General features: G+C 43.7%; 1 protein-coding gene across 1 annotated transcript in view; it reads right to left on the bottom strand.

Moving 5' to 3' along the window:
* SLC15A1 (solute carrier family 15 member 1) overlaps nucleotides 1-24037 on the bottom strand; it is a 70003-nt gene that overhangs the window by 17243 nt on the left and 28723 nt on the right. The window contains 15 exon segments of the mRNA NM_001319589.1: nucleotides 1353-1472; nucleotides 3920-4001; nucleotides 4801-4889; nucleotides 4976-5008; nucleotides 5101-5145; nucleotides 7398-7487; nucleotides 8045-8131; nucleotides 11848-11930; nucleotides 15222-15305; nucleotides 17515-17605; nucleotides 17826-17925; nucleotides 19929-20048; nucleotides 21984-22125; nucleotides 22230-22311; nucleotides 22710-22726. Coding sequence (NP_001306518.1) covers nucleotides 1353-1472; nucleotides 3920-4001; nucleotides 4801-4889; nucleotides 4976-5008; nucleotides 5101-5145; nucleotides 7398-7487; nucleotides 8045-8131; nucleotides 11848-11930; nucleotides 15222-15305; nucleotides 17515-17605; nucleotides 17826-17925; nucleotides 19929-20048; nucleotides 21984-22125; nucleotides 22230-22311; nucleotides 22710-22726 — 1265 coding nt within the window.

Raw genomic sequence — 24037 nt, forward strand, 5'->3', positions numbered from 1 at the left:
GGCTGCTCCAAGCATTAGGAATCGGGCTTTTTGTTTTTACCTTCAAGATTATTAGTTTGGCAAGGTCTAAGGTTGCGGTGCTCAACCATGGCTAAACGGGAACGAGACTGGCTAAATCTCAACACCTCTGGGGCTAGGGCTGGGCGCGGTGGCTCATGCCTGTAATCCCAGCACTTTGGGAGGCTCAGGCAGGCCAATCTCTTGAGGGCAGGAGTTTGAGACCAGCCTGACCAACAGGGCAAAACCCTGTCTCTATTAAAAATACAAAAATTAGTTGGGCGTGGTGGTTTGTGCCTGTAATCCCAGCTACTTAGGTGGCTAAGGCATGAGAATTGCTTAAACCCAGGAGGCAGAGGTTACAGTGAGCCAAGGTAGTGCCACTGCACTCCAGCCTGGGCTACAGAGTGAGGCTCTGTATTTAAAAAAAAAAAAAAAAAAAAAAAATCTCTGGGGCTGAGACCTGTGTATCAAAATTTTCAAAGCTCTCCAGGTGATTCTAATATGGGCTGGAGGTTGAGTACCACGAATCCAGATCACGGGTGATCTAGAGTAGGGTTTTCCATCCTTGGCAGTGTGAATATCTGGGCCAGGTAATCTTTGTTATGGAGGGCTGCATGTCAGCATCCCTGGCTTCTACATGAGATGCCAGCAGCATACTCCCAGTTGCTACAACAAAAAATGTCTCCAGAGATGGGCAAATATCCCCTAACATCAAAATCACCCCCAGTTTAGATCCTTGATCTGGTGGTTCCAGGCTCCAGCAGCAGCAGCATTCCTGAGAGCTAGTTAAATGCAGCATTTCAGGCCTGATCAAGAATCTGCATTTTGACCAGGTATGGTGGCTCACATCTATAATCCCAACACTTTGGGAGGCTGAGGCAGGCAGACCACCTGAGGTCAGGAGTTCAAGACCAGCCTGGCCAACATGGCAAAACCCCATCTCTACTAAAAATACAAAAATTAGCCAGATGTGGTGGCTCACACCTGTAATCCCAGCTACTTGGGAGGCTGAGGCAGGAGAATTGCTTGAACCCTGGGGGCAGAGGTTGCAGTGAGCTGAGATCACACCACTGCACTCCAGCCTGGGTGACAGAGCAAGACTCCATCTTAAAAAAAAAAAAAAAAAAAAAAATCTGCACTTTAACCAGCTCCTTGGGCGATCTGCATACACAACACACAACATAGTGTGGAACACACTGGTTTAGAGTACAGCCAACATGAGATCAAGATCCTTAGTTTACTTCTGGGCTGGCCTTGGCATTCATACAAGGACCAAGAAAAACAGCTTCTCTAAATCCTATTACAACTGGGGTCAGAAGATGAAAAAGAAAGCAGCATTTCCTTTTACTTACTTGAGACAATGAGTCAAGTGTCACCATCTCTCCAGGAAGAGATATATTCATGGTAGTGTTTCCTATATTCAAAACTTTAATTTGGATTTCATTTCCTTTGGGGAAGACTGGAAGAGTTTTCTGAGCAAAATAAAAGAAAATTGGCAATGAGATCTTCAATACAACACGGAAAATCATCTTAACCCTGGCATGGGGGCACTTTACCCCAGCTGTGAAAAGCTGTGCTGACTGAGACACACCAGGTGTCTCCCACTAAGCTGCCAATCACAGACCCCATGGCACCCACAGAAATGACTTTTGTACGGAATATTGAAGTGATATGGTTTGGCTGTGCCCCCACCCAAATCTCATCCTGAATGGTAGATCCCATAATTCCCAGGTGTTGTGGGAGGGACCCAGTGGGAGATAACTGAATCATGGGGGCGGTTTCCCCATACTGTTCTTTGTGGTAGTGAGTAAGACTCACGAGATCTGATGGTTTTATAAGGGGAAATCCCTTTTGCTTCGCTCTCATTCTCTCTTGCCTGCCGCCATGTAAGATGTGGCTTTCACCTTCTGCCATGATTGTGAGGCTTCCCCAGCCACGTGGAACTGTGAGTCCATTAAACCTTTTTCTTTGTAAATTACCCTGTTTTGGGTATGTCTTTATCGGCAGCGTGAGAATGGACTAATACACGAACGAATCAGAAAGATGCTGCTCTTAGTCTTATCTGGCCACTTCCAGGCCAAAGGATGCCAGGATACAAAGCCGAATATCTGAGGGCTCTGAGTCACTATAACCTAAACGAATATCCTTCTTGTCGTGACACCTGAGATCTACCATCACCCGACTCCAGTGTTCTCCTGTAAGTCTGGAAGCCCCGTTCCCAGCCCTAGACGCAGCAGTGTACACATCTCACAAATGTCTGATGCCCTCCTGCCTCCGTACCTTTGTTCAGAGTTTTTGTGTTTTTTCTACAATGCCCTCTTTCAAAACCCAGTGTCACTGAAGCAATCCATGTCCACCTTAGCCCACCATTCATCTTCCACAAAGCTGGCTATGTCCAAGAGGAGCGTTGAGTACAGCCAAGTTCATGGCGGCACTGTTCGCAATAGCCAAAAGATGCAGGCAACCCAAGTGCCTGTCGAAGGTGAATGGATGAACAATGTGGTGTATACACACAATGGGATTAGTATTCAGTTTACAAAGGAAGGAAATTCTGACACAGCCTACAATAGGAAGAACCTTGAAGACAATACGCTAAGTGAAATTAGCCAGTCACAAAAGGACAAATACCATCTAATACCACTCATAGGAGGTGCTAGAGTAGTCAGATTCATAGAGTCAGAAAGTAGAATGGGGGTTGATGGGGCTAGGGGAGTGGGAAATAGGAGTTGTTTAATGGGTACAGAATTTCAGTTTTGTAAGACGAAGAGTTCTGGAGGTTGATTGCACAACAATGGAAATGTACTTAACGCTACTGAACTGTACACTTAAAAATGGTTAATATGTGACCGGGCATGGGGGCTCATGCCTGTAACCCCAGGACTTTGGGAGGCTGAGGTGGGAGGATTGTTTACCAGCCTGAGCAACATAGGGAGGCCCTGTCTCTACAAAAAATGTGTAATAAATTAGTCGAGTGTGGTGGTGCATGCCTACAGTCCTAGCTACTCAGGAGGCTGAGGTGGGAGGATCGTGTGAGCCCAGGAGGTTGTGGCTACAGTGAGCATGATTGCACCACTGCACTCCAGCACCCTAGGTGACAGAGTGAGACCCTGTTTCAAAAAATTAAAAAAAAGAAGAATATGGTAAATGTTATGTTATATATATATTTACCACAATTATTATTTTTTTAATTTAAAGATATTAAAAGAGCTGCTCTGCCTATGGAGTAGCCACTCTTTATTCCTCTCCTTTCTTAATAAACTTGCTTTCACTTAAAAATATAAATAAATAAAGATATTAAAAGAGAGAGAGAGGGGGATGGAAGGAATGAGAGAAAGAGAGAGAGAGGCAAAGAGAGGGAGGAAGTAGTGGGGGATGGCCGGGAGAGGCAGGAGGTCTTACCTACCACATAGCCCTGCTTCTAGGAGCTGATCTCAGACTACCAGCGTCAGGAGTCTAGTTTAGCCCACTGTGAGGCCAACAGATGTGTGGATTAACTTACAAACCAATCATTTTAGAAACACTAGAATTCAAAATGCATTCTCACATCAAAAAGACCATTTACACACATTTGAAGTGATGCTTGTTTGTGAATGATGAACTTGTTTGTGAATGATGAACTTCTTTTAACCAGATCCCCTGGGAATTTAGATTGTGAAGGAACCTGTTCCATAAACTTCTTTTCCATTATAAAAACTGTATTAGAAATGCAAGTTACTTATGTAAGCTTTTTTCCCCGGCTGAAGCCCACCCACTTTACCCTCACACCTATGGTGCCCCCCACTGCCCACAGCTCCAGGGCTCAGTTTACAGAGAAAGACCTTGGCCTCCCCTAATCCCCTTCATCCTGAAGAAAGAAGATTCTGAACGCTCCAGCTAAATTCACCAGGAAAGGACATGGGAGAACCAGGGGACAACTCACATCGATTTCCACCTGCACGATGGCAGCCACCACAAAGGCCAAGGACGCCAGGAACATGCCAACTGTCATCTTCTTCAAGGAGCTGATGGGACAAGAGAAGAGTGACTCTCAACCAGTCTCACATTGATGAGCTAAGCTACACCCCACCCCCACCATCCCCCAACAAAACTAAATTCCCTCCAAAAACATGGCTTGAAAGTGCCCCCCACTTCTTGGTCATGGATTCATGAGGATTCAAGGAGGATAAATGGAATATATCTTCTTGTTTGCATGTTTACTTTTTTTTTTTTTTTTTTTTTTTGAGACAGAGTCTCTTTCTGTCACCCCGGCTGGAGTGCAGTGGTGCGATCTCAGCTCCCTGCAACCTCTGCCTCCCAGGTTCAAGTGATTCTCATGCCTCAGCCTCCAGAGTAGCTGGGATTACAGGTGCGTGCCACCACACCCGGCTAATTTTTTGTACTTTTAGTAGAGACGGGGATTTGCCATGTTGGCCAGGCTGGTCTCAAACTCCTGACCTCAAGTGGTCTGCCTGCCTTGGTCTCCCAAAGTGCTAAAATTACAGGCGTGAGCCACTGTGCCTGGCCTGTATATTTACATTAATTTCTAGAAACTATAGTTCAGGTGCTACTCCAGATTACAATGACCATTCCTATTATCTGCGTAGAGAAGAAAGCCTGATTAATTTTCAGGCTGTCACTCACAGCATTTTTATTGTAAAGAACATTTTCAGAAACATCAGCACACAAACATTTGTTTTCTTCGTTATTCAAAACCCTATCCTCTAGGTGAGGTTGCGGGAGGGGCTGCAGGCTGAGCACAGCCCATCTGCAAAGCCCTGGGACCAAGGGAGCCTCACCCAACCCAACCCACCCATCACCTACGTGAAATTTAAGCCACATTTTGCAATGAGAGGATACAGCACAGCGTCGAAGATCGGGACCATGATCACGATCAGGATGGCGTTCACGGTCTGCAGAGGAAGTGGAGGAGAATCGTTGAGCTTGTCTCAAAGACGACTCTGATCCCTGAAAGCAACTTAAACATTTCTTCTCCTACCTGCATCTGATCAGGCTGAATTTCGAGAGCTCCCTAAAAAGAGAGGAAAACAATCTCAGTGCAAAATGTCATGAAAGGGAAGAAGAAAGGGGACAAAGAAACTAAAACAAAGGAGTCAAACTTACGATTTTCCCGGACATAGTTGCTGCCTGCAGTGTCCACCTGGAGCCCTTAAAAATGAATAAATTTGCTGTATTATTTGGGAATGTGGGTTTTTAAAATTTTACAAGTCAATGGTGAGTCTTTTCCACATCAGGAATGAGGTCTGGCATGTTATGGGATCTAAAGTTGTTTTAAACATCAAGTTAATCTCTCAGCTCTATTATACTACTAGGTCAAAAGAAACAGGTTGCATTTCTAGTGCACGAGTGTACAAATATGGAGTGCTCCGACCCCTCCTGAAGCTGCACAAAGCACTACCCTGAGATGAAGCTATCCCTAGGACATACAAAAATGCATTTCTGAGGCTCTTTGGAAAGCATGGCATTGTCTTCTAGGTGATAGCAGCTGTGTACATTGTGAATGGTCCATATTCACTGCCATCCAAGATCCAAAAATATTATTATTAACAGCCATTTTGACAGTCTAGGCTGGCCGCAACTAGATCTCCATCAAGAGAGTGGTGAATTTAAACCTGGACAGCCCCTTTACAATCAACATATTTCACAGTGAAAGAGGACCCAGGACTGTACAGGTAAATATGATTATGTCCGTGGAAGACTAAACACGTAAATGCTTCCATATGAACCCATCAACCCCACTACAAAGACGTCACAGAAAGTCAAGAAACTGGCCAGGCACGGTGGCTCACACCTGTAATTCCAGCACTTTGGGAGGCCGAGATGTGTGGATCACCTGAGGTTAGGAGTTCGAGAGCAGCCTGGTCAACAGAGCAAAACCCCATCTCTACTAAAAATTAGCCAGGTGTGATGGCAGGTGCCTGTAATCTCAGCTGCTCAGGAGGCTGAGGCAGGAGAATCGCTTGAACTTGGGAAGTGGAGGTTGCAGTGAGCCAAGATCGTGCCATTGCACTCCAGCTTGGACGACAGAGTGAGACTCTGTCTCAAAAAAAAAAAAAGAAAGAAAGAAAAAGAAATCTACCCCTGTTTGAGTTCTTCACACAGGCCAGTCACTGAGTACCTTATGGATGTTCTCACACTGGACCCTCACAGCCTTGCGGAGGGTGATTAGCACCCTTTGGGCAGGGTTAAGAGTTATTACAGCGACTCAAATCTCACAGCTACCAGGTGAGGCGTGTGTTTCTAGAGCAAGCCTCATTCCAGTGACCAGTTCCTGTCCGCATACAGCACTGCCTCCCGGGTCTGTCTGACACATCTCAATCTCCTACTTACAGCTGACACTCACATTTCTCCCAAGCAATGGTTTATCCCCACCATCATCCTCCCTGCTCAAACCCTGTGTGTTCATACATTTGTTTTAAACTCCAGTTTCTAAGAGAAACAATATCTATTTTTTTTTGTTCTGTAAACCAGGATTGATCTTTAAAAAGAAACACTATCCAATTGCTTTGGTTACTGAGCTCCATGCGTTCAGCTGTCTAACACAATTGTGAAAAATTCCCGGGTATGTGTCTTTTTTTTTTTTTTTTTTTTTTTTTTTTGAGACGGAGTCTCGCTCTGTCACCCAGGCTGGAGTGCAGTGGCCGGATCTCAGCTCACTGCAAGCTCCGCCTCCCGGGTTCACGCCATTCTCCTGCCTCAGCCTCCAGAGTAGCTGGGACTACAGGCGCCCGCCACCTCGCCCGGCTAGCTTTTTGTATTTTTTAGTAGAGACGGGGTTTCACCGTGTTAGCCAGGATGGTCTCGATCTCCTGACCTTGTGATCCGCCCGTCTCAGCCTCCCAAAGTGCTGGGATTACAGGCTTGAGCCACCGCGCCCGGCTTCGGGTATGTGTCTTAGGGCTGTGGTAGAAAGAGACAACAGGTCACCTGCTGGGTTCTAGGTCCCTGCTTGGAGAGGAGTCATTTTCCACCCCAGGATGGTACTTCTAGCCCAAGCATTCCATCTTAGAGTGGAAGAGGTCAAGTCCCTCTCCATTTATGTAGGGACTCCACAAAAGGCAATGTATCTTGTTACCCTCTGTATTGGTAGGAAAACAAACTCTTTACTCTCAGTTTTGATTGGTAAGAGTCCTGGATGAAATCTTTCCCAAGGCTACTTGACCTCACCTAATTGTCTTCATTGTTTAGCAACAGAAATGTGGATAGAACCACTTAGAATTGCTTTTGTTTTTGTTTTTTACAATAAACTCAATGTGATCGAACAATTAAACAAGTGAAATATAAATGAGGAACTGGAGGAGAACTTTTTAGGTGTGAAATACGAAGTGAGCCTTGGTACCTGGCAGTGTGGGATGTGCGCTTGCTCAGTGAAAAGGAGAGGACGCAGAGTTTCACATTACCTGCTGGTCAAACAAGGCCCAGAACATTGGCAGTGGAATATACAGGAACATCACCCTCATAACCATCTTAATTTGGGAGATGAGCCGCTCCTGTAGTTGGAGTAGGGGAGGGACAAATTAGCCACACCCTGTGTCCTGTGCCACTCACGGCTTGCAGTTGCTGTTGAGTTTCAGTGGAGACACAGATATTTTCATCTAGAGACAAGCTGGGAGGTGATTCATCCAAAACATACTGCCGCAGTTTTCTTTAGAAAACCGAAAATGTCTAAACTTTTAAAAATATGAGTGAAAACATCTATTTAGGAGGTAAATTACGTGCATTTACTAAATGTAAATCCCACCACCGCTGTCACCACTGCTTGACTCTCCTATATTCAAACTAAGGTTATATGATCCCAATTACACATAACATATAATGCCAGATTATACCAAATGAAAAACTATGAAAAGGTAATATTATTTCCAGATCTATTTATCAAGTTACTTCAGTTAAAAAAATGCATGCATGCATAGTTTTATTTAATATGCTATAAAGGTTAGGAAGGTATAACTGATCATTTTGTCCATATAACCTTAATCTCAATTGAGATTTTGGGTGTTCACTTCCTGGGGGAATCAGGGTCACTGTAGCAATGACAGTTACTTACATCGTATTTCTCTTTAGCCCAGTCCAGCCAGTGCTCCCTCTTGGGAAATGCCTTACTCCGATGCCTAAATCTATTTTTGATGGCAAACTGAAGGAAGGAAGAAAAATCAAATTTCAAAACAGGACCAACGACTTTGTCAGGGAAGCACATTTCAATTAAACTACCTTTAGTAGAAAAATATGCTTGCGAGAAAAAAGCAAAATATACAATTGTATCTACTAGTATACGAGCACTTATTTCTATTAACAGTCTCTTTCCAACAAGCATTTGAGTTGGGGTGAACAGAGCTAAGCTGTGTCCACTTCACTCTCCAGATCCTCTAGAGAAGCACGCCCAATAGAAATAGAACACGTGTTTGCAATTTAAGTTTTCTAGTAGCCATCTTAAAAAGAAAAAGTGGGCCGGGCGCGGTGGCTCAAGCCTGTAATCCCAGCACTTTGGGAGGCCGAGACGGGCGGATCACGAGGTCGGGAGATCGAGACCATCCTGGCTAACACGGTGAAACCTCGTCTCTACTAAAAAAATACAAAAAACTAGCCGGGCGAGGTGGCGGGCGCCTGTAGTCCCAGCTACTCGGGAGGCTGAGGCAGGAGAATGGCGGGAACCCGGGAGGCGGAGCTTGCAGTGAGCTGAGATCCGGCCACTGCACTCCAGCCTGGGAGACAGAGCGAGACTCCGTCTCAAAAAAAAAAAAAAAAAAAAAAAAAAAAAAGTGGAACAGGTGAAATTCATTCTACAAACATCTTATATAACATGATAAACCCCACTCTGATTTTAACAGGTAATCAATTTTAAAAATTAAGAATTTTTACTTTCGTTCATATTTTCTTCAAAATCCAGAGAATATTTTATACTTATGCCATAATCTCAATTTATTTGTTTGTTTTTGAGACAAGGACTTGCTCTGTCATCTAGGCTGGAGTACAGTGGCGCTGTCTTGGCTCACTGCAGCCTTGACCTCCCAGGCTCAAGTGATCCTCTCAGCTCAGCTTCCCAAGTAGCTGGGACCACGGGTATGTACCACCATGCCTGGCTAATTTTTTTATTTTTTATTTTTAATAGAGACAGGGTTTTGCCATTTTGTCCAGGCTGGTCTTGAACTCCTGAGGTCATGCAATCCACTGGCCTCAGCCTCCCAAAGTGCTGGGGGGGCATGAGCCACCATGCCCGGCCAGCATATCTCAATTTGGATGCTAGATTTTTATTAGAAATATTTGATCCGTATTTAGGTTTTATAAAGTTTGTGTTTGAAAAACTAGATTTACACACTAAGTTGTTTCAAACATACTTAAAAGCTTTCCAATAATTGAACTGAGTATTAGTTTTTAAGAGTAAGAACACACTACAGAGAAATACATTTATTAAAAAATTAAGGCTATAGGGAAACATTTTAAGATATAATAACACAGGTCAGAAAAATACGATGACCCACCCATCATAAAATTAGGGGCCACTAAGATTCTTTGTTAGGGTTGTTTAGGAAAAAGGCCTTTGGGAAGAGCAAAGTGCATTTGCAATGACACAGCAAGAAGCGATGCTGGTGGAGGCTGTAGGCATGAGTGTGATCGAAAGGCAGTAATTGGGCCAGGCGTGGTGGCTCACACCTGTAATCCCAGCACTTCGGGAGGCTGAGGTGGGCGGATTACTTGAGACCAGGAGTTCAAGACCATCCTAGCCAACATAGCAAAACCTCGTCTCTACTAAAAATACAAAAATTAGCTGGGCGTGGTAGTGCATGCCTATAGTCCCAGCTATTCGGGAGGCTGAGGCTGAGGCAGGAGAATTGCTTAACCTGGGAGACGGAGGTTGCAGTGAGCCAAGATCGTGCTACTACACTCCAGCCTGGGTGTCAGAGTGAGACTCTGTCTCGAAAAGAAAAAGGAAAAGGAAAAAAAAGAAAAGAAAAAAAGAAAAGCAGTAAGTTAAAGCTACAGGCTGACTTTAGGATACTTCGCAATATAGTTCTCATGACCCTAAATAGCTTGAAGTTGTTCTTCTGGAGTTTAAACTAAGTTGTCAATGACTCGTTAAGGAAGGACTTGGATGGGTAATTGGTAAGGTCCCCTCTTTGCTTGGAAAAAGCTTTTTGGTGGGAACAGGTCTAATGTTAGAAGAAAAGAGTATAGCTGCCCTTGAAGGGATTTTTTGACAGGGAGAGGGCACATTTATTTCAAAAAGTGAAATACAACACAATACAACAATCTAATAGTACAATACAATTGAAATATAATACAATAATCCCAGCACTTTGGGAGGCTGAAGTGGGCGGGTCACCAGAGGTCAGGGGTTTGAGACTAGCCAGGCCAACATGGCAAACCCTGTCTCTACAGAAATAGAAAACTTAGCCAGGTGTGGTGGCATGTGCCTGCAGTCCCAGTTACTCGGTAGGCCGAGGCAGGAGAATCACTTGAACCAGGAGGCAGAGGTTGCAGTGAGTTCAGAATGCACCACTGCACTCCAGCCTGGGTGACAGAGCAAGCCTCCATCTCAAAAAAAAAAAAAAAAAAAAAGAAAAGAAAAGAAATATAATACAATAATCTAATGCAATAAGGCCAGGTAAGATAAAGTAAGTGGTCTAAAATTATCTTAAGGCTGCCTTTTCATCCAAAAGATTCACACATGTGTTTTTTTAAAAATAAATGACACATTTACCTCCAGTTATACAGCATATACAGTATGTTCACTAAAAAAATGGGGAGTGTATAAGAAAAAAATTATGTGATTCCATTAGCTAAGGATTCCCACTCTCGACATTTATTTCCCACCCATAAATGTATGTGTATATGCATATACTATGGAGGGACTTATGGAAGAAACCATATTCTGCACATTCCTGTCACCAAATATTCTTTAGAAAGAACACAGCTCCCGGCTGCATGTCATGCCAGAGATGAGCTGTCAGTTCGGCACCATCTTCCTATTGGCAGCAATCTGGTGCGCTGAAATTTTCGCTATTATAAGTATTACAATGATAATCTTTGTGTTCACTTTTTAAATTTTTTTTCTTACTCTAGTTTTGTTTTGTTTTGTTTTGAGATGGAGTCTCCCTCTGTCACCTAGGCTGGAGTGCAACAGCGCAATCTCAGCTCACTGCAACCTCTGCCTCCCAGGTTCAAGCAATTCTCCTGCCTCAGCCTCCCGAGTAGCTGGGATTACAGGCACCCGCCACCACGCCCAGCTAATTTTTGTATTTTTAGTAGAGACAGGGTTTCGCCATGTTGGCCAGGCTGGTCTCGAACTCCTGATTTCAAGTGATCCGCCCACCTTGGCCTCCCAAAGTGCTGGGACTACGGGCCTGAGCCACAGTGCCTAGCCTATTTTCTTACTCTTAATTCCTGAAAGCAGCATGACTGACTTGAAGCATCTGAACACCTGAGACTCTTGCTACACATTGCCAAATTGAGCCTCCTCGTTTTTGATTCATGCTCCCTGACAAACCTCAGGTGCTGTTCCGCCATTTTGACAGATGAAGAGTCACTTTGATTTGCTTTTCTTTGACCATTGATCTTATTTTATAAACTCAAGAGCCATTTCTATTCCTTCCTTATTAAGTTCTGTTTGTGTCTTTTTCCATTTAGAAGAAACTGCAATTTATTGAAATCATTAAGAACACTAAAAATATACTTAAAGGAACGTCAAAGCTTATATTTTAATTTAATTTAAATTAATTTAATTTATTATAATTTAAAGGAATTATTTTAATTTATGTTAGATTTTAATTTAATTTAAAGAATTTAATTTAATTTAATAGAAGGTTCTGAGGTGGTTAAATGGCCTTGAGAAAGAGCAGCTGAGATACTTACATGGATGCACTTGGCCACTTTACCCATGATGTTGCCCTGTGGCTGGAACTTCTTGTACATCCCACTGCCAAGGATAAACACAACTAGATAGGGCAGAAGAAGACATGTCAGCAAAACATGTGCCAGAGCAACCTGTGGCCTAGAGAGATGTGCCTTTATTTGAATTATAACTTTGTTTTGGGATAATGGAATGACTTATGGAATGGATTTACTCACCAACCTCACAGTTTAGAAAGTCCTTTTAACCCTCACAATCCACAAAAACCTATGAGTAATGTGATATTTGTGTTCTAATATGCAAACCTTTAAGCCTAATATCATCTACTTCCCATAACTTAAGGTAGCTCACGTACACTCACATAGGTATTTAAGCACAAGTTCTATCTCTATTTAAAGGGAGACAAAAGGAATCAGTGCTTTCATAGAACACATTAATGTATTATTCTGCTAAGACAATAAGTGGGGCCAGGTGCGGTGGCTCAAGCCTGCAATCCCAGCACGTTGATAGGCCGAGGTGGGTGGATCACTTGAGGTCAGGAGTTTGAGATCAGCCTGACCAACATGGTGAAACCCCTTCTCTACTAAAAATACAAAAATTAGCTGAGTGTGGTGATGGGCACCTGTAATCCCAGCTACTCGGGAGGCTAAGGCAGGAGAATTGCTTGAACCCAGGAGGTGGAGGTTTCAGTGAGCTGAGATCATGTCACTGCACTCCAGTCTGGGTGACAGAGTGAAACTCCATATCAAAATAATAAAAATAAAAATAAATAGAGCTGTAATTTTCTGAATGCAATGGGAAGAGAAAACATTCTCTTTTTAATATTCAGGAAAAAAGAATTAATCTTAATCATACATTGCAGAAATTTTTTCTGTGGCCACTGTACAAAAGCAGTTACAATTAATTGCATCTGCAGCTACAGTTTTATAAAAGTTGGAAGCACCTTTTCAATGAGGTCATTCTTCCATGGACCTTTTTGGCAAGTCATATTGTGAAAATCACTTGGAAAAAACTGTTCTGGGGCTGAGTGTGGCCACTCATGTCTGTAATCCCAGCATTTTGGGAGGCCAAGGCAGGAGGATCACTTAAGACCAGTAGTTCTAGAGCAGCCTGGGCAACATAGTGAGATCCTATCTCTATCATCTTATTCAAATTTTTTTAAAAAATTAAAGCATTGTTGCAAGAGTCGCTGAAAACATAGTCCATACACTAGGATTTCTGATTATCCAATACCACACTTCAATAATTTAAAAACACTGAGAGATAACTTGAATTCTACTTATTTTTCTCAATTAAGAGGGCCTGAGATTTTTGACAGGTGCTAGCTCCAAGTATGTGCCTATACTATAGATGTTCTTTATAGTTGATGAAAGAGATGTTTACTTATATTCTTGCCCAATGTCCACCTTTCTCAATGCAGACATGGATGGTAAAGATGTCCAAGAGATTGAGTCTGTGTTTTCTTTTACAAACTAATATTGAATGTTTAAGCTTCTGATTAACTGAAACCTAATTCAAGCATAGGAATTTCTAGAGGTGGTGCTGACACATCGGATTTGGCCTATTCTCAATTCCTCCAGAAGAAAAAGCATAATCTTTGATAGAGGAATGACTTGTACAGATGAAATAAGAATGTACCTAATGTGCTTAGTATGGTGTCTGGTGTAAAGCAAGGTTTTTTGAAATGCTATCTGTCTCCTGCCAAGAATTAAAGAGGAGGAGGTATCAATGAGCCTGCTAGGGGACAGTGGCAGTATGGGAAGAACCATGGAAGAAAAGAGACATTAAAAAGAGAACACTGAGCTCTCACCTAAATGAAAGGGGACAGTTAAATTGCTACAATGTGAGCAAAAGAGATTTAAAATGGTCCTATTCCATGCACTACTAACATCTGAAAACAAAAATCGGAGAGAGAGACATGATTGTCAGCTGAGCAAAGCTGATGACAACCTCATTTGAGTGGGAAAGGGGCTCTAAAGAGTTGAGGTGGCCGCTGGGCTATTGTCTTCTTGCACCGTTCTTGGCCACCTTTCACATCCAACCACCCCATGTAGACAATGCTACATTTCCCAAAAGCCAATGCCAAGAACTAATGTGCCAATGAATGCCTCAAATAGACATATATATTCTGTCCACTGGGAAAGAATTCTAGTAGAAACATTTGGGGGTGATATTAGTTTGGTGCAAAAGTTATTGCACTTTTTGCCATTACTTTTAATGACAGGAGCTGCAATTACTTTTGCACCAACCTAATCAATTAAGGAAATGTAGTCGTTCATTGGCGTGTTTCAATGGCAACTGAACCAGGTGGCCATTTCTTCAAGCAAGTTATAGATAAGTACACGTTGACAAGAACAAAAGCTTTTAGCCTTGGGTTCAGCTAATCCAGCAGATTCTATCACCTTCATCTTTTTTTTTTGAGACAGGGTCTCGCTCTATCATCCAGGTTGAAGTGTTGTGGTACAATCATGGCTCACTGCAGCCTCGACCTCCCGGGTTCAAGCAATCTTCCCACTTAAGCTTCCAGAGTAGCTGGGACTACAGGTGTAAGCCACAGCATCCAGCTAATTAAAAAACAAAACAAAACAAAACAAAACATCCAGACGTGGTGGCTCATGCCTGTAATCCAAGCACTTTGGAAGGCTGAGGTGGGTGGATCACCTGAGGTCAGGCGTTCGAGACCAGCCTGGCCAACATGGCGAAACCCTGTCTCTACTAAAAATACACAAATTAGCTGGGCATGGTGGCAGGTGCCTGTAATCCCAACTACCTGGGAGGCTGAGGCAGGAGAATCGCTCGAACCCAGGAGGCGCAGGTTGCAGTCAGCTGGAATCACACCACTGCACTCCAGCCTGGGTGACAAGAGCAAGACTCTGTCTTAAAAAAAAAAAAAAAAAAAAAAAATTTTTTTTTTTTGTTTTTGTTTTTGTTTTAGAGGTAGGGTCTCTGTTGCCTAGGCTGGTCTTGAATTCCAGGCTGGTCTTGAACTCAAGGTATCCCCCTGCCTCGGCCTCCCAAAGTTCTATTCCTCCCTTATTAGGTTCTATTTGTGCCTTTTTCCATGACACCACGCTGAGCGACCATGCTGGGTCTCTCTCACCTTCATCTTAATCTGCCTAAATAGTATTACACCTTTCAATGACCAACTCAGTTGGTTCCTTTTCCTGTAATCCTCTTTTGGATCCTATTCCCTCAGAATTGATGTGCCAATCCTACTTTCTTTGAATACTTAGAGCATGTTTAACATCTGATGCCAATTCTTCTCACTACTTTTTGTTGCCACTTGTTACATGCACTTTAAAACATTAGTCACAATCATTCATGTAGAGCCTGACCTGGTCCTAGGCTTCTATTAATTCAACCTATTTCCACTTACTCAGGGCTACAGCCATGAGAGCAGCAGGAACCCCAAAGGCCAGTGGGTAACAAGCTTGTTTACTGTGAATTCCACATTGTTGAACTGGGGAGAAATGACAAGATTAAAATTATTATGGCATTGGTAACGAGCATATCGTTCCCATTTGTAAAGATCCCTCACTGATAATTACATATTGCTTTCACATACTGTTCTAGACACATCCATTTGCCTTACTGACATCGTTGCTAGCTAAGCAAAGCAGCAGTGTAGCAGGAGGAGCAGGAGATAGAAACCAGTTCTCATCTCAGCCGCTAAATAGATGGGTGATCCTGGGTTGGTCAAAATCAGTGGCCCCCTCTTGGTTCTGTAGATTTTCTTTGTGGGGGAGATAAAGATGATCTGGATACACTAACTTGATTATATGGGACTCAGTAAATCAAAAGTACACTGGAAAATCAATATTCCTGAATTCATGCCAATCAGGTAGCAATTCGATGACCTAGGGCCAAGGTTGGCACACTTTTCTGTGAAGGGCCCAACGGTAAATATTTTAGGCTTTGTGAACCATTGGTCTCTGTCAACTACTCAGCCCCACCTTTGCAGGGGAAATCAACTGTAGACAATACATCAATGAATGGTCTTGCCCAGATTTCTGGATTCGGCCCATGGGCCACAGCTTGGCAACCTCTGACCAGCAGCTATTTTAGCTTTGAAATCCCAGGATATATGTGTGTGTGTGTGTGTGTGTGTGTGTGTGTGTGTGTGTGTGTGTGTGTGTGTGTGTGTGTATGAAATAAATAAAAATTATAAAGAAACTAAGACTTTGAAAGAAGTCGTAGAGATTCCTGGAAATCCTTTCCATGGAATGCTGGAGCCTCCAGGAATGATCTGATGCTATCAGGGTTTTGATTTGGTTCAGCTATCTCACACTTCGGGAGAGAAAGAAGTTAACTAGCAGAAGTGACAGTCATACGAATGTTTCCTGTTCATGGCAAAAAATAATTTTCCCCCTATAAAGAATAGAAACTTGTTAGTCAAATCTTTATTTGAACGGATTCGTTATCAACTAATTAACAAGTTACATAAAATTTTTGTCATATGTTCACTTTATATTTGTATGAGAGTCATGAATTTCCTTTTAAAAAATTATCCTTTAACAGATTCTACAATTTAAACATGCACCCTCTAGTAGAACCTAGAGGTGGGAGAGGTGAGCAAACAGGACACAGAAATAAAAGCTATTACATTTTTGTGTACAACAAGTTGGAAAAAACAAAAAATAAAACAAGTTGGAATGGGGTTTAATTGTCTGTCATCCTCAAACCACTAATCTGTGCAGGAATACATAAATCCCCCAGAAATCTTTATTTCATAATCTAATCTGATTCAAATGTGGACAGGATGGTCTTGTCAGTTTGTCATCAGTAACACCACATATTCCCTTCCACATGGGAAATTCACAAACTCTCAATGGAGCATTAATAAGAACAAACATCTAATAGCTACCGACACTGTCCCATTCTCTTCATCTGAGCAGTTCTTTTGGAAATACTTGAGATGATGCGAAAGCAAAGAAAAAAACTTTGCCTTGGCCCGGCAAAGATTACAGGCTCATGCCTGTAATCCCAGCACTTTGGGAGGCCGAGGCCGGCAGATCATGAGGTCAGGAGATCGAGACTATCCTGGCTAACATGGTAAAACCCCATCTCTACTAAAAATACAAACAAATTAGCCAGGTGTGGTGGTGGGCACCTGTAGTCCCAGCTACTCGGGAGGCTGAGGCAGGAAAATCGCTTGAACCCAGGAGGCGGAGGTTGCAGTGAGCCAAGATCGTGCCACTGCACTCCAGCTTGGGCGACAGAGCAAGACTCCTTCTAAAAACAAAACAAAAAACCGAAATAATTTTGCCCAGTAAACTCCTCCTAAGTCACGGAAATATCACTGGGGAGCAAAACTTGAAGGCTGAAATGGGAGCTACGGCCACCAGCCCAGCTTCCAAGGTACCTCTCTTGCCTCTTACCTCTTACCATGAGCATGACTTTGCATGAATAACAGTTTAGGGAGATGGATGCCCATGCTAAGGATGGCTTAGACTCTCCAGTGGTCACTGGGATAAGGGATTTAAATAAGATTAAAAGGAGGTGAAACTCACAGGGAAGGAAGCGCTTACTCCAGATCCCAATGGCATCCCAGCATGTAGCTGACAGCTAGAGGACAGGGGAGAAGGGAAGAACAGAACAAAACGAAGAAGATACGGACTTAGCCTTTACTAAAAACAGACAAACAGAAGTTCCTTTCAGGTATCTCTTACCTCTGAGCATGGGAGTGATGATCGTGGAAAGCAAACTTCCAGCATTAATGGCCAAGTAAAACATGGAAAAAAACCTGTTTCTTCGTTTCTCCTGCAATGAAAAGGAGAAAGCAAGATGACTTTGGCTATCAATCAACTGAGCAGAGGGAGCTGATGATCTCACTTTACTACTAACTTAGTTTCGGTTGGTATCTTACTTTCTAATGTACTTAAAAAGAATCCGACGGAGAACAGACTTTGTGCCAGTGGCCTCTGACTCCTGGATGTGTGTAGTTCATGCACGTGGGCTCTGGGGATGCCCCTGCTCTTACCTGGCCCTCTTCAAACTGATCTCCGCCAAATGCAGAAACGCAGGGTTTGATTCCTCCAGTCCCAAGAGCTATCAGGGCCAGGCCGATCATGGACAGCGCCCTGGGAAAGACAGGGTGTTAGGGCCAACACGGCAGATCCTCACAAGCAGAGCCCTCTCTTTTCCCCAGGTTCCTTCAGCGGGCCCGGCACAGTGACACACATAGAGAGGAAGACAATCTCGTGAGAAGCCAGCTCACAGGAATGCAACGTGATAGCCAAATGCAAACTTGAACTCATGGGCCTTCAAGCTCCTGCCCCCATCTAATAATTTACCATCCAGAAAACATAACACAGTAGCTCGCAAGCTGAGGAAAGCCTTAGGTTTGGGGTTCTTTTGTAGCTTTATTGTTTCCAGTAAAAGAGTGGATAAATGAAAAGTTATTGAACAAATATAAGCATTGTGTCTGGTACAGTCATAACAGACTCATAATAGTCATTAAGTAACATTGGAAAACATGATTTCATTGCAAAGCAGAATATCAGGTTAGGTAGTACGATCTCAGTTTGTTTACAACGTACGGAAAACTGGAAGGAAATAGACTAAAAGACTTATTGTCATGTCTAGATGGTGGGATTAAGGGTTATTTAATTTACTCTTGTATTTTCTAGGTTATTGCTAAGTATTTTAACTCCTGAATTGAAAAAAAAATTATAGCATTTATTGACCCTCACTTTGTAGTTGTATTAAACTTACAGGTAGGTACTACAAATTCCTGGTTTTATAGGCATGTATCCCGTATCTTGTTGGTTACTAACGTTGCTTTTAAACACTTAAAAAATTTTATGAAACAGATAAAGTCAAAGAAAATATTGCACAGATGAAGAATTCTTTAAAAATCATGCTTCCTGAACCAATCTCCCTGAATTGGCTGGCAAAATCACCCCTTTAATCTTGTCTGCCTCTTAATACAACTTGCATTTAATGTTGTCAGTCTAAGCATTTTAAAAGACAACAAAAACACAGCCAACTGAATATTATTTACAATTCACTCTTGTGAGAATTTTAGGTGTGCTCCAATACGAACTCCATGAAATGAAAAATGAAAAGCTAAGATTTCTTGAGCACTGATCACTTGTCAGGCAGTGTTCTAGGTGCTTTACTTGGATTAACGCACGACAGTCCTACATGAAGTAGGCACTATTACAAACAAGGAAACTGAGGCACAGAGGTTAAGAAAGTTGCTCCAGCTCACACAACTAGGAAGAGGCACAGCCCGAATCTGGCTCCAAAGTCCACGTTCTTAGTTGATATTACAGATTAGAAAACTGAGGCGCAGAGAAGAGCACCTTCCCAAGGCCATAGAGCTGCTCTGTGGGAGGGCTCACAGCCACTCCCTCCACTGACACAGTTCCCTCTGGACAACAAGAATGTTGCATGAAGAGATTCAGTCTGGACAGCAGTCTGATCAACTGATAAGCCAGCAGTGCGGTGATTGCCGATACTAATTTGAGTTTCTATTCTAGTTTCCCAGCTCATTAGTTTACTCATAGATCAAGGAACTGAAGCACAAAAACAGGAAACAAAATAAATCTCTATAACTAGTCTACTAGGCCAGACTGCAGTGAAGCAAGATTAATCCAGCACATGAGCATTTGTCAATGACTCCTGCCACCCAGGGCCCAGCACAAAGGGCTGGAACAAATATTTATGAAACGGGATTATTGAAAGATAGGCAGAAGTGTGGTACGAGACAGAAAACCAAAGGTCCTGGAGTCCTCAGGACACCTGGCAGTGTGAAGGATCAAGGTCTGTGGGACTTTACATCCCTCCAGGGTAGGTCAAGACCAACATGAATCCCCTGCCCACTGACTGTACCTCCTGTGGGATATGGCGGCCCATGACAGCGAAGCCTCAGAGGGAGCACTGCCTCCAGACAACCATGAGGGTGGTGACATCCTGAAGACCCAGCTCAATCCATTTGGCAGCCTTCACCGTGCTGCCAAAGAGGGAGGAAAAACCTCCTTATGCTCATAGTGAAGTTCAAGGAAAAAGATGAAGACTTAAGGCATCGAATGAGCACGCGGTGGGAGGGTGATGGGGGCAGCAGAGAGCATCAACTCACACGTGCGCAGGAAGGCTGTCAGGAGTGCCATCGTGGTTGTGGTCTGTGAGGTCATTAATGGAGCTTACTGAGATGACTGCTTGTCCAATTGTGTAGACGATGGAGAGCGACACAATGGTCCTGTGTTTCCAAAGGTTAAGAGAATCCAAGTTAATTGCACAATAGCCATCCACTTCTGACTCCACCACAAAATACCTCCTCCTTGAAAGCTTTCAAGAGCCCAATCCTGAATACACGTATTTCTCAAACTTGAGTAACACTGTTAACTCTCAGGAAGGCACATGAGCAAAAAGAACAGAACAAAGTTTTGGGCTAGGCATGGTGGCTCATGCCTGTAATCCCAGCACTTGGGAGGCCAAAGCAGGAGGACCACTTGAGCTCAGGAGTTCGACACCAGCCTGGGCAACATAGCAAGACCCCATCTCAACAAAAATAAAAAATTAGCCAGGTGTGGTGGTGCATGCCTGTGGTCCCAGCTGATCGGGAGGCTGAGGTGGGAGGATCACTTGAGTCCACGAGGTCGAGGCTACAGTGAGCCATGACTGCGCCACTGCACTCCAGCCTGGGTGACAGAGCGAGACCCTGTCTCTTTAAAAAAAAAAAAAAAATTAACAAAATTTTGGCCAGAGGGCCAGGAGAGGGGAAAGATCCACTTTATCTTTCAAGTATTTGAAAGACTCTATGTTTTATTTTACCTATGGAATTCATATTTATATTTTTAAACAATAAGAATTACTTATCTTCTGATTGGTAATGATATTTGACCAGGAAGTAGACCTTTGGTAATTTTTGCAGAATTCTTTGGAGGTAGTGATTATTCTTTCTTCTGCCCATGCTACAGTTTGGATGTCTGTCTCTGCAAACCTCAAGCTGCAATGTGATCCCAGTGTTGGAAGCGGGACCTGGAGGGAGGTGTTTGGGACACCGGGGCAGATCCCTCATGAATGGCTTGGTGCTGTCCTCATGGTCATGAGTGAGTTCCTGCAAGAGCTGGTTGTTGACAAGAGCCTGACACTTCTCTCGTCTTTCTCTCTTGCTTCCCCTCTGGCCATGTGATCTCTGCACTTGCCAGCTCTCCTTTACCTTCCTCCATTAATGGAAGCAGCCTGAGGCTTTCACCAGATGCTTGGTCTTCCAGCCAGCAGAACTGTCAACCAAATATACCTTTTTCCTTTATAAATTCCCCAGCCTTGGGTATTCCTTTATAGCAACACAAGTGGACTAAGACAGCCCATGACATTCCTTTGTCCTGGAAAAGCCTCTACTTCCTTCTTCATTAAGTTCTGCGAAAACTTTCCTGACAACATGCCACTGAGTGTGCTCGTGGAGCCTTTCCTGCAGGGCTGGGTGACTTCTCTCCTTAGTGACCTCACATCACCTGACCTCAGCAACATTAGCCCCTCAGCAGCCAGGGAGTATTTCAGAGAGTTTCTTCGTTTCCCCAGACCTTAACTCCATGCCTCACAAATCGCTAATAAACAGTATCCCTGCTACTATGTCAAGATGAGACAAAGATGTTACATGTGTTTGGATTAGGGAAAAACAAAAACCTATAGATGCTGCTTGCAGTCACTGAATGTCAGGCACTGTGTTAGGCTCTAGGGACAGGATACTGAGCAGAAACAGAGCTGTAAACGCTCTCCTAAGGGTTTGCTTTTGTTTTTAATTTGTTTTTGAGACAGGGTCTTGTTCTGTCATCCAGGCTGGAATACAGTGATGTGATCACAGCTCACTGCAGCCTTGACCTCCGGGACTCAAGTGGATCCTCCCACCTCAGCCTCCCAAATAGCTGGGGCCACAGGTGTACGCCACTGTGCCTGGCTAATTTCTTTATTTTTGGTAGAGATGGGGTCTCACCGTGTTGCCCAGGCTGGTCTCAAACTCCTGCCTCAGCCTCTCAAAGTGCTGGGATTACAGGTGTGCACCATACCACACCCACCTCCCCTAAGAGTTTATGTTCTTTGATTCATCATTCCCAGATTCCACCATTCCCAGCTACAAAACCTACATTTACTTTTTGGCTTGTTTGTGAACAAGAAATTTCCAGCCACTCACTTGAACTTTCCAAGCCACGAGTCAGCGATAAGAGCTCCAAGAATTGGCGTCAGGTAGCACAGAGCCACAAACGTATGGTAGATGGCGGTGGACATGTTATCATCCCAGCTGAAGAAATTTGTGAAGTACAGAATCAGGATTCCTTTTGCAGAGGGCAGGTGGAAGAGGAGGGGGGGAAGCAAAGTTAGGACTGTTACGGCCACTCCCACTCTTCCCCAAAGGGTGAGAAGCAGCCAATACAGTTACCTCTCATTCCATAGTAGGAAAATCTTTCGCAAAACTCATTGGCCACAATGAAGAAGATGCTCAGGGGATAACCAAAGCAACCCTGACAAGAAAGAAATAAGCACAGGGTTGAAATACACCACTCACTTGTCCATAGCCACAAAGGAGCACCAGTGGCATGAAAGGCAGTCAATGCAGATTCAGTAACTTATCAGTGACTGTCTAGAGCAGGAAACTAGAATTCAATCATTTTATTCCCTACACTAATCTTTCCACATAGAGACAGCAGTGAAATAAAGCATCCAGTGGCATTGTTAGTCTGAGGAGGATTATCCACAGCATTTCCTCGGGAGAGGACATCTCACATGGAAATCCAGGATCACACCCTCACTGGTTCTAGATGTACACTACAGATCTGTTAGGTGAATGAATCCTTAGGGGTAAAACAGATGATAAAATTTACAAGACGAAGATATGTAGAGAAGAAAAAAGGGTACTCACCTGTGATTTCGACATTCCTAAAAGAAAAACAGAATCCCAATATTAAAGTCAAGCCATTACAGTACTTTTTGCTGTGTCTAAACTCAAAGCCTCTGACTTTTTAGGGTGGCCAGAGGGGCCATTCACCAAACAGCTCCAGCCCTCCCTGGGATCCTGGCCCCAGACTCGTGCTTCTTATCTGAAGTGGGGCCTGGCATCGGTATTTTCTTTTAAGAAGCTCCTCAGGCAGTTCTCCTGGGCCGTCAAAATTGAGAAGCAGCGGCTCAGAGAATCAGGCCTAAACCATTTCCTGCTGAAACACTTCAAAGGCTGCCCATCGGGATACAATCCACACATTCTAGCATGTTCTTCGATATCTCCCAAGTGTTTTGGTGGGGATTAAATTTCTGTAATATAAAATGCTTCTGAGTGCCTGACACACTGTGCACATTCAGCCGCCACCTCCTATGGCCTGGGCCCTGCCTGCCTGCCAGGCTTGCCCCATGATTTAAGTCTTGCCACCGATATTCCCTTCCCAAATCAACTCTGATGTGCCTACATCACTGTACTGTCATGATGGGCAGTTTATATTTTTGCTTCCTTTCTGGACCAGGTTCTGCAAGTGGAAGAATCATGTGTCATTCATCACACCAACATCCCCACTTCCAATGTCCTATACAATACCTACCACTGGTAGGGGGTTATGTCAGGAGAACGAATGAGAAGAGCAGGAAGAAACAGCCAGAGAATACAAGGGAGCCGGCGCATGTCAAGCCCAGTGGACTCTCCCATCTGTACCCTAGGATCACCTCATCCCTACCCCGTCAGCACCTGCTCTTCCGTCTCCCCGGAATTATGGCAAGAGCTGAGCTGTCTCTAGTCTTTACACCTCCTCACTTGGCTCCTACACAAACACATTGCCCTGTGTTCGTCCGTGTCTATCACACACTACGCTGTTTCCCACGGGGCGTCCATCCCCTTCCCCCTCACTCACCCTGATTTCCTTATATTAGGGTTCTTTGACACCAGGGCTCCCTGAACATGCTCCACTTCTATTAGGAATCTAGGAATCGGTGACCCCATAGCAGTGGGTCTCACACTGGAGTGAGCCTCAGAATCACCAGAGGGCTTGCAAGAACAGATAGCTGGGCCCCACTCCCAGGGTTGATTCTGTAGGCCTGAGATAGACACTTGAGCTTGCATTTCTAACAAGCTCCCAGGTGTGGGCGTTGCCACTGGTCCAGGCAGTGTGCTTTGGGAATCACTACACTGGAAAATTAATCTTTAGACTGTTCTTTTCCCAGGGTTTGTTCTTGACAGCTTTGTCAAAAATGAGTTGGCTATAAATT

This window comes from Macaca fascicularis, chromosome 17 (assembly GCF_037993035.2).
Source record: "Macaca fascicularis isolate 582-1 chromosome 17, T2T-MFA8v1.1".
Lineage (NCBI taxonomy): Eukaryota > Metazoa > Chordata > Mammalia > Primates > Cercopithecidae > Macaca > Macaca fascicularis.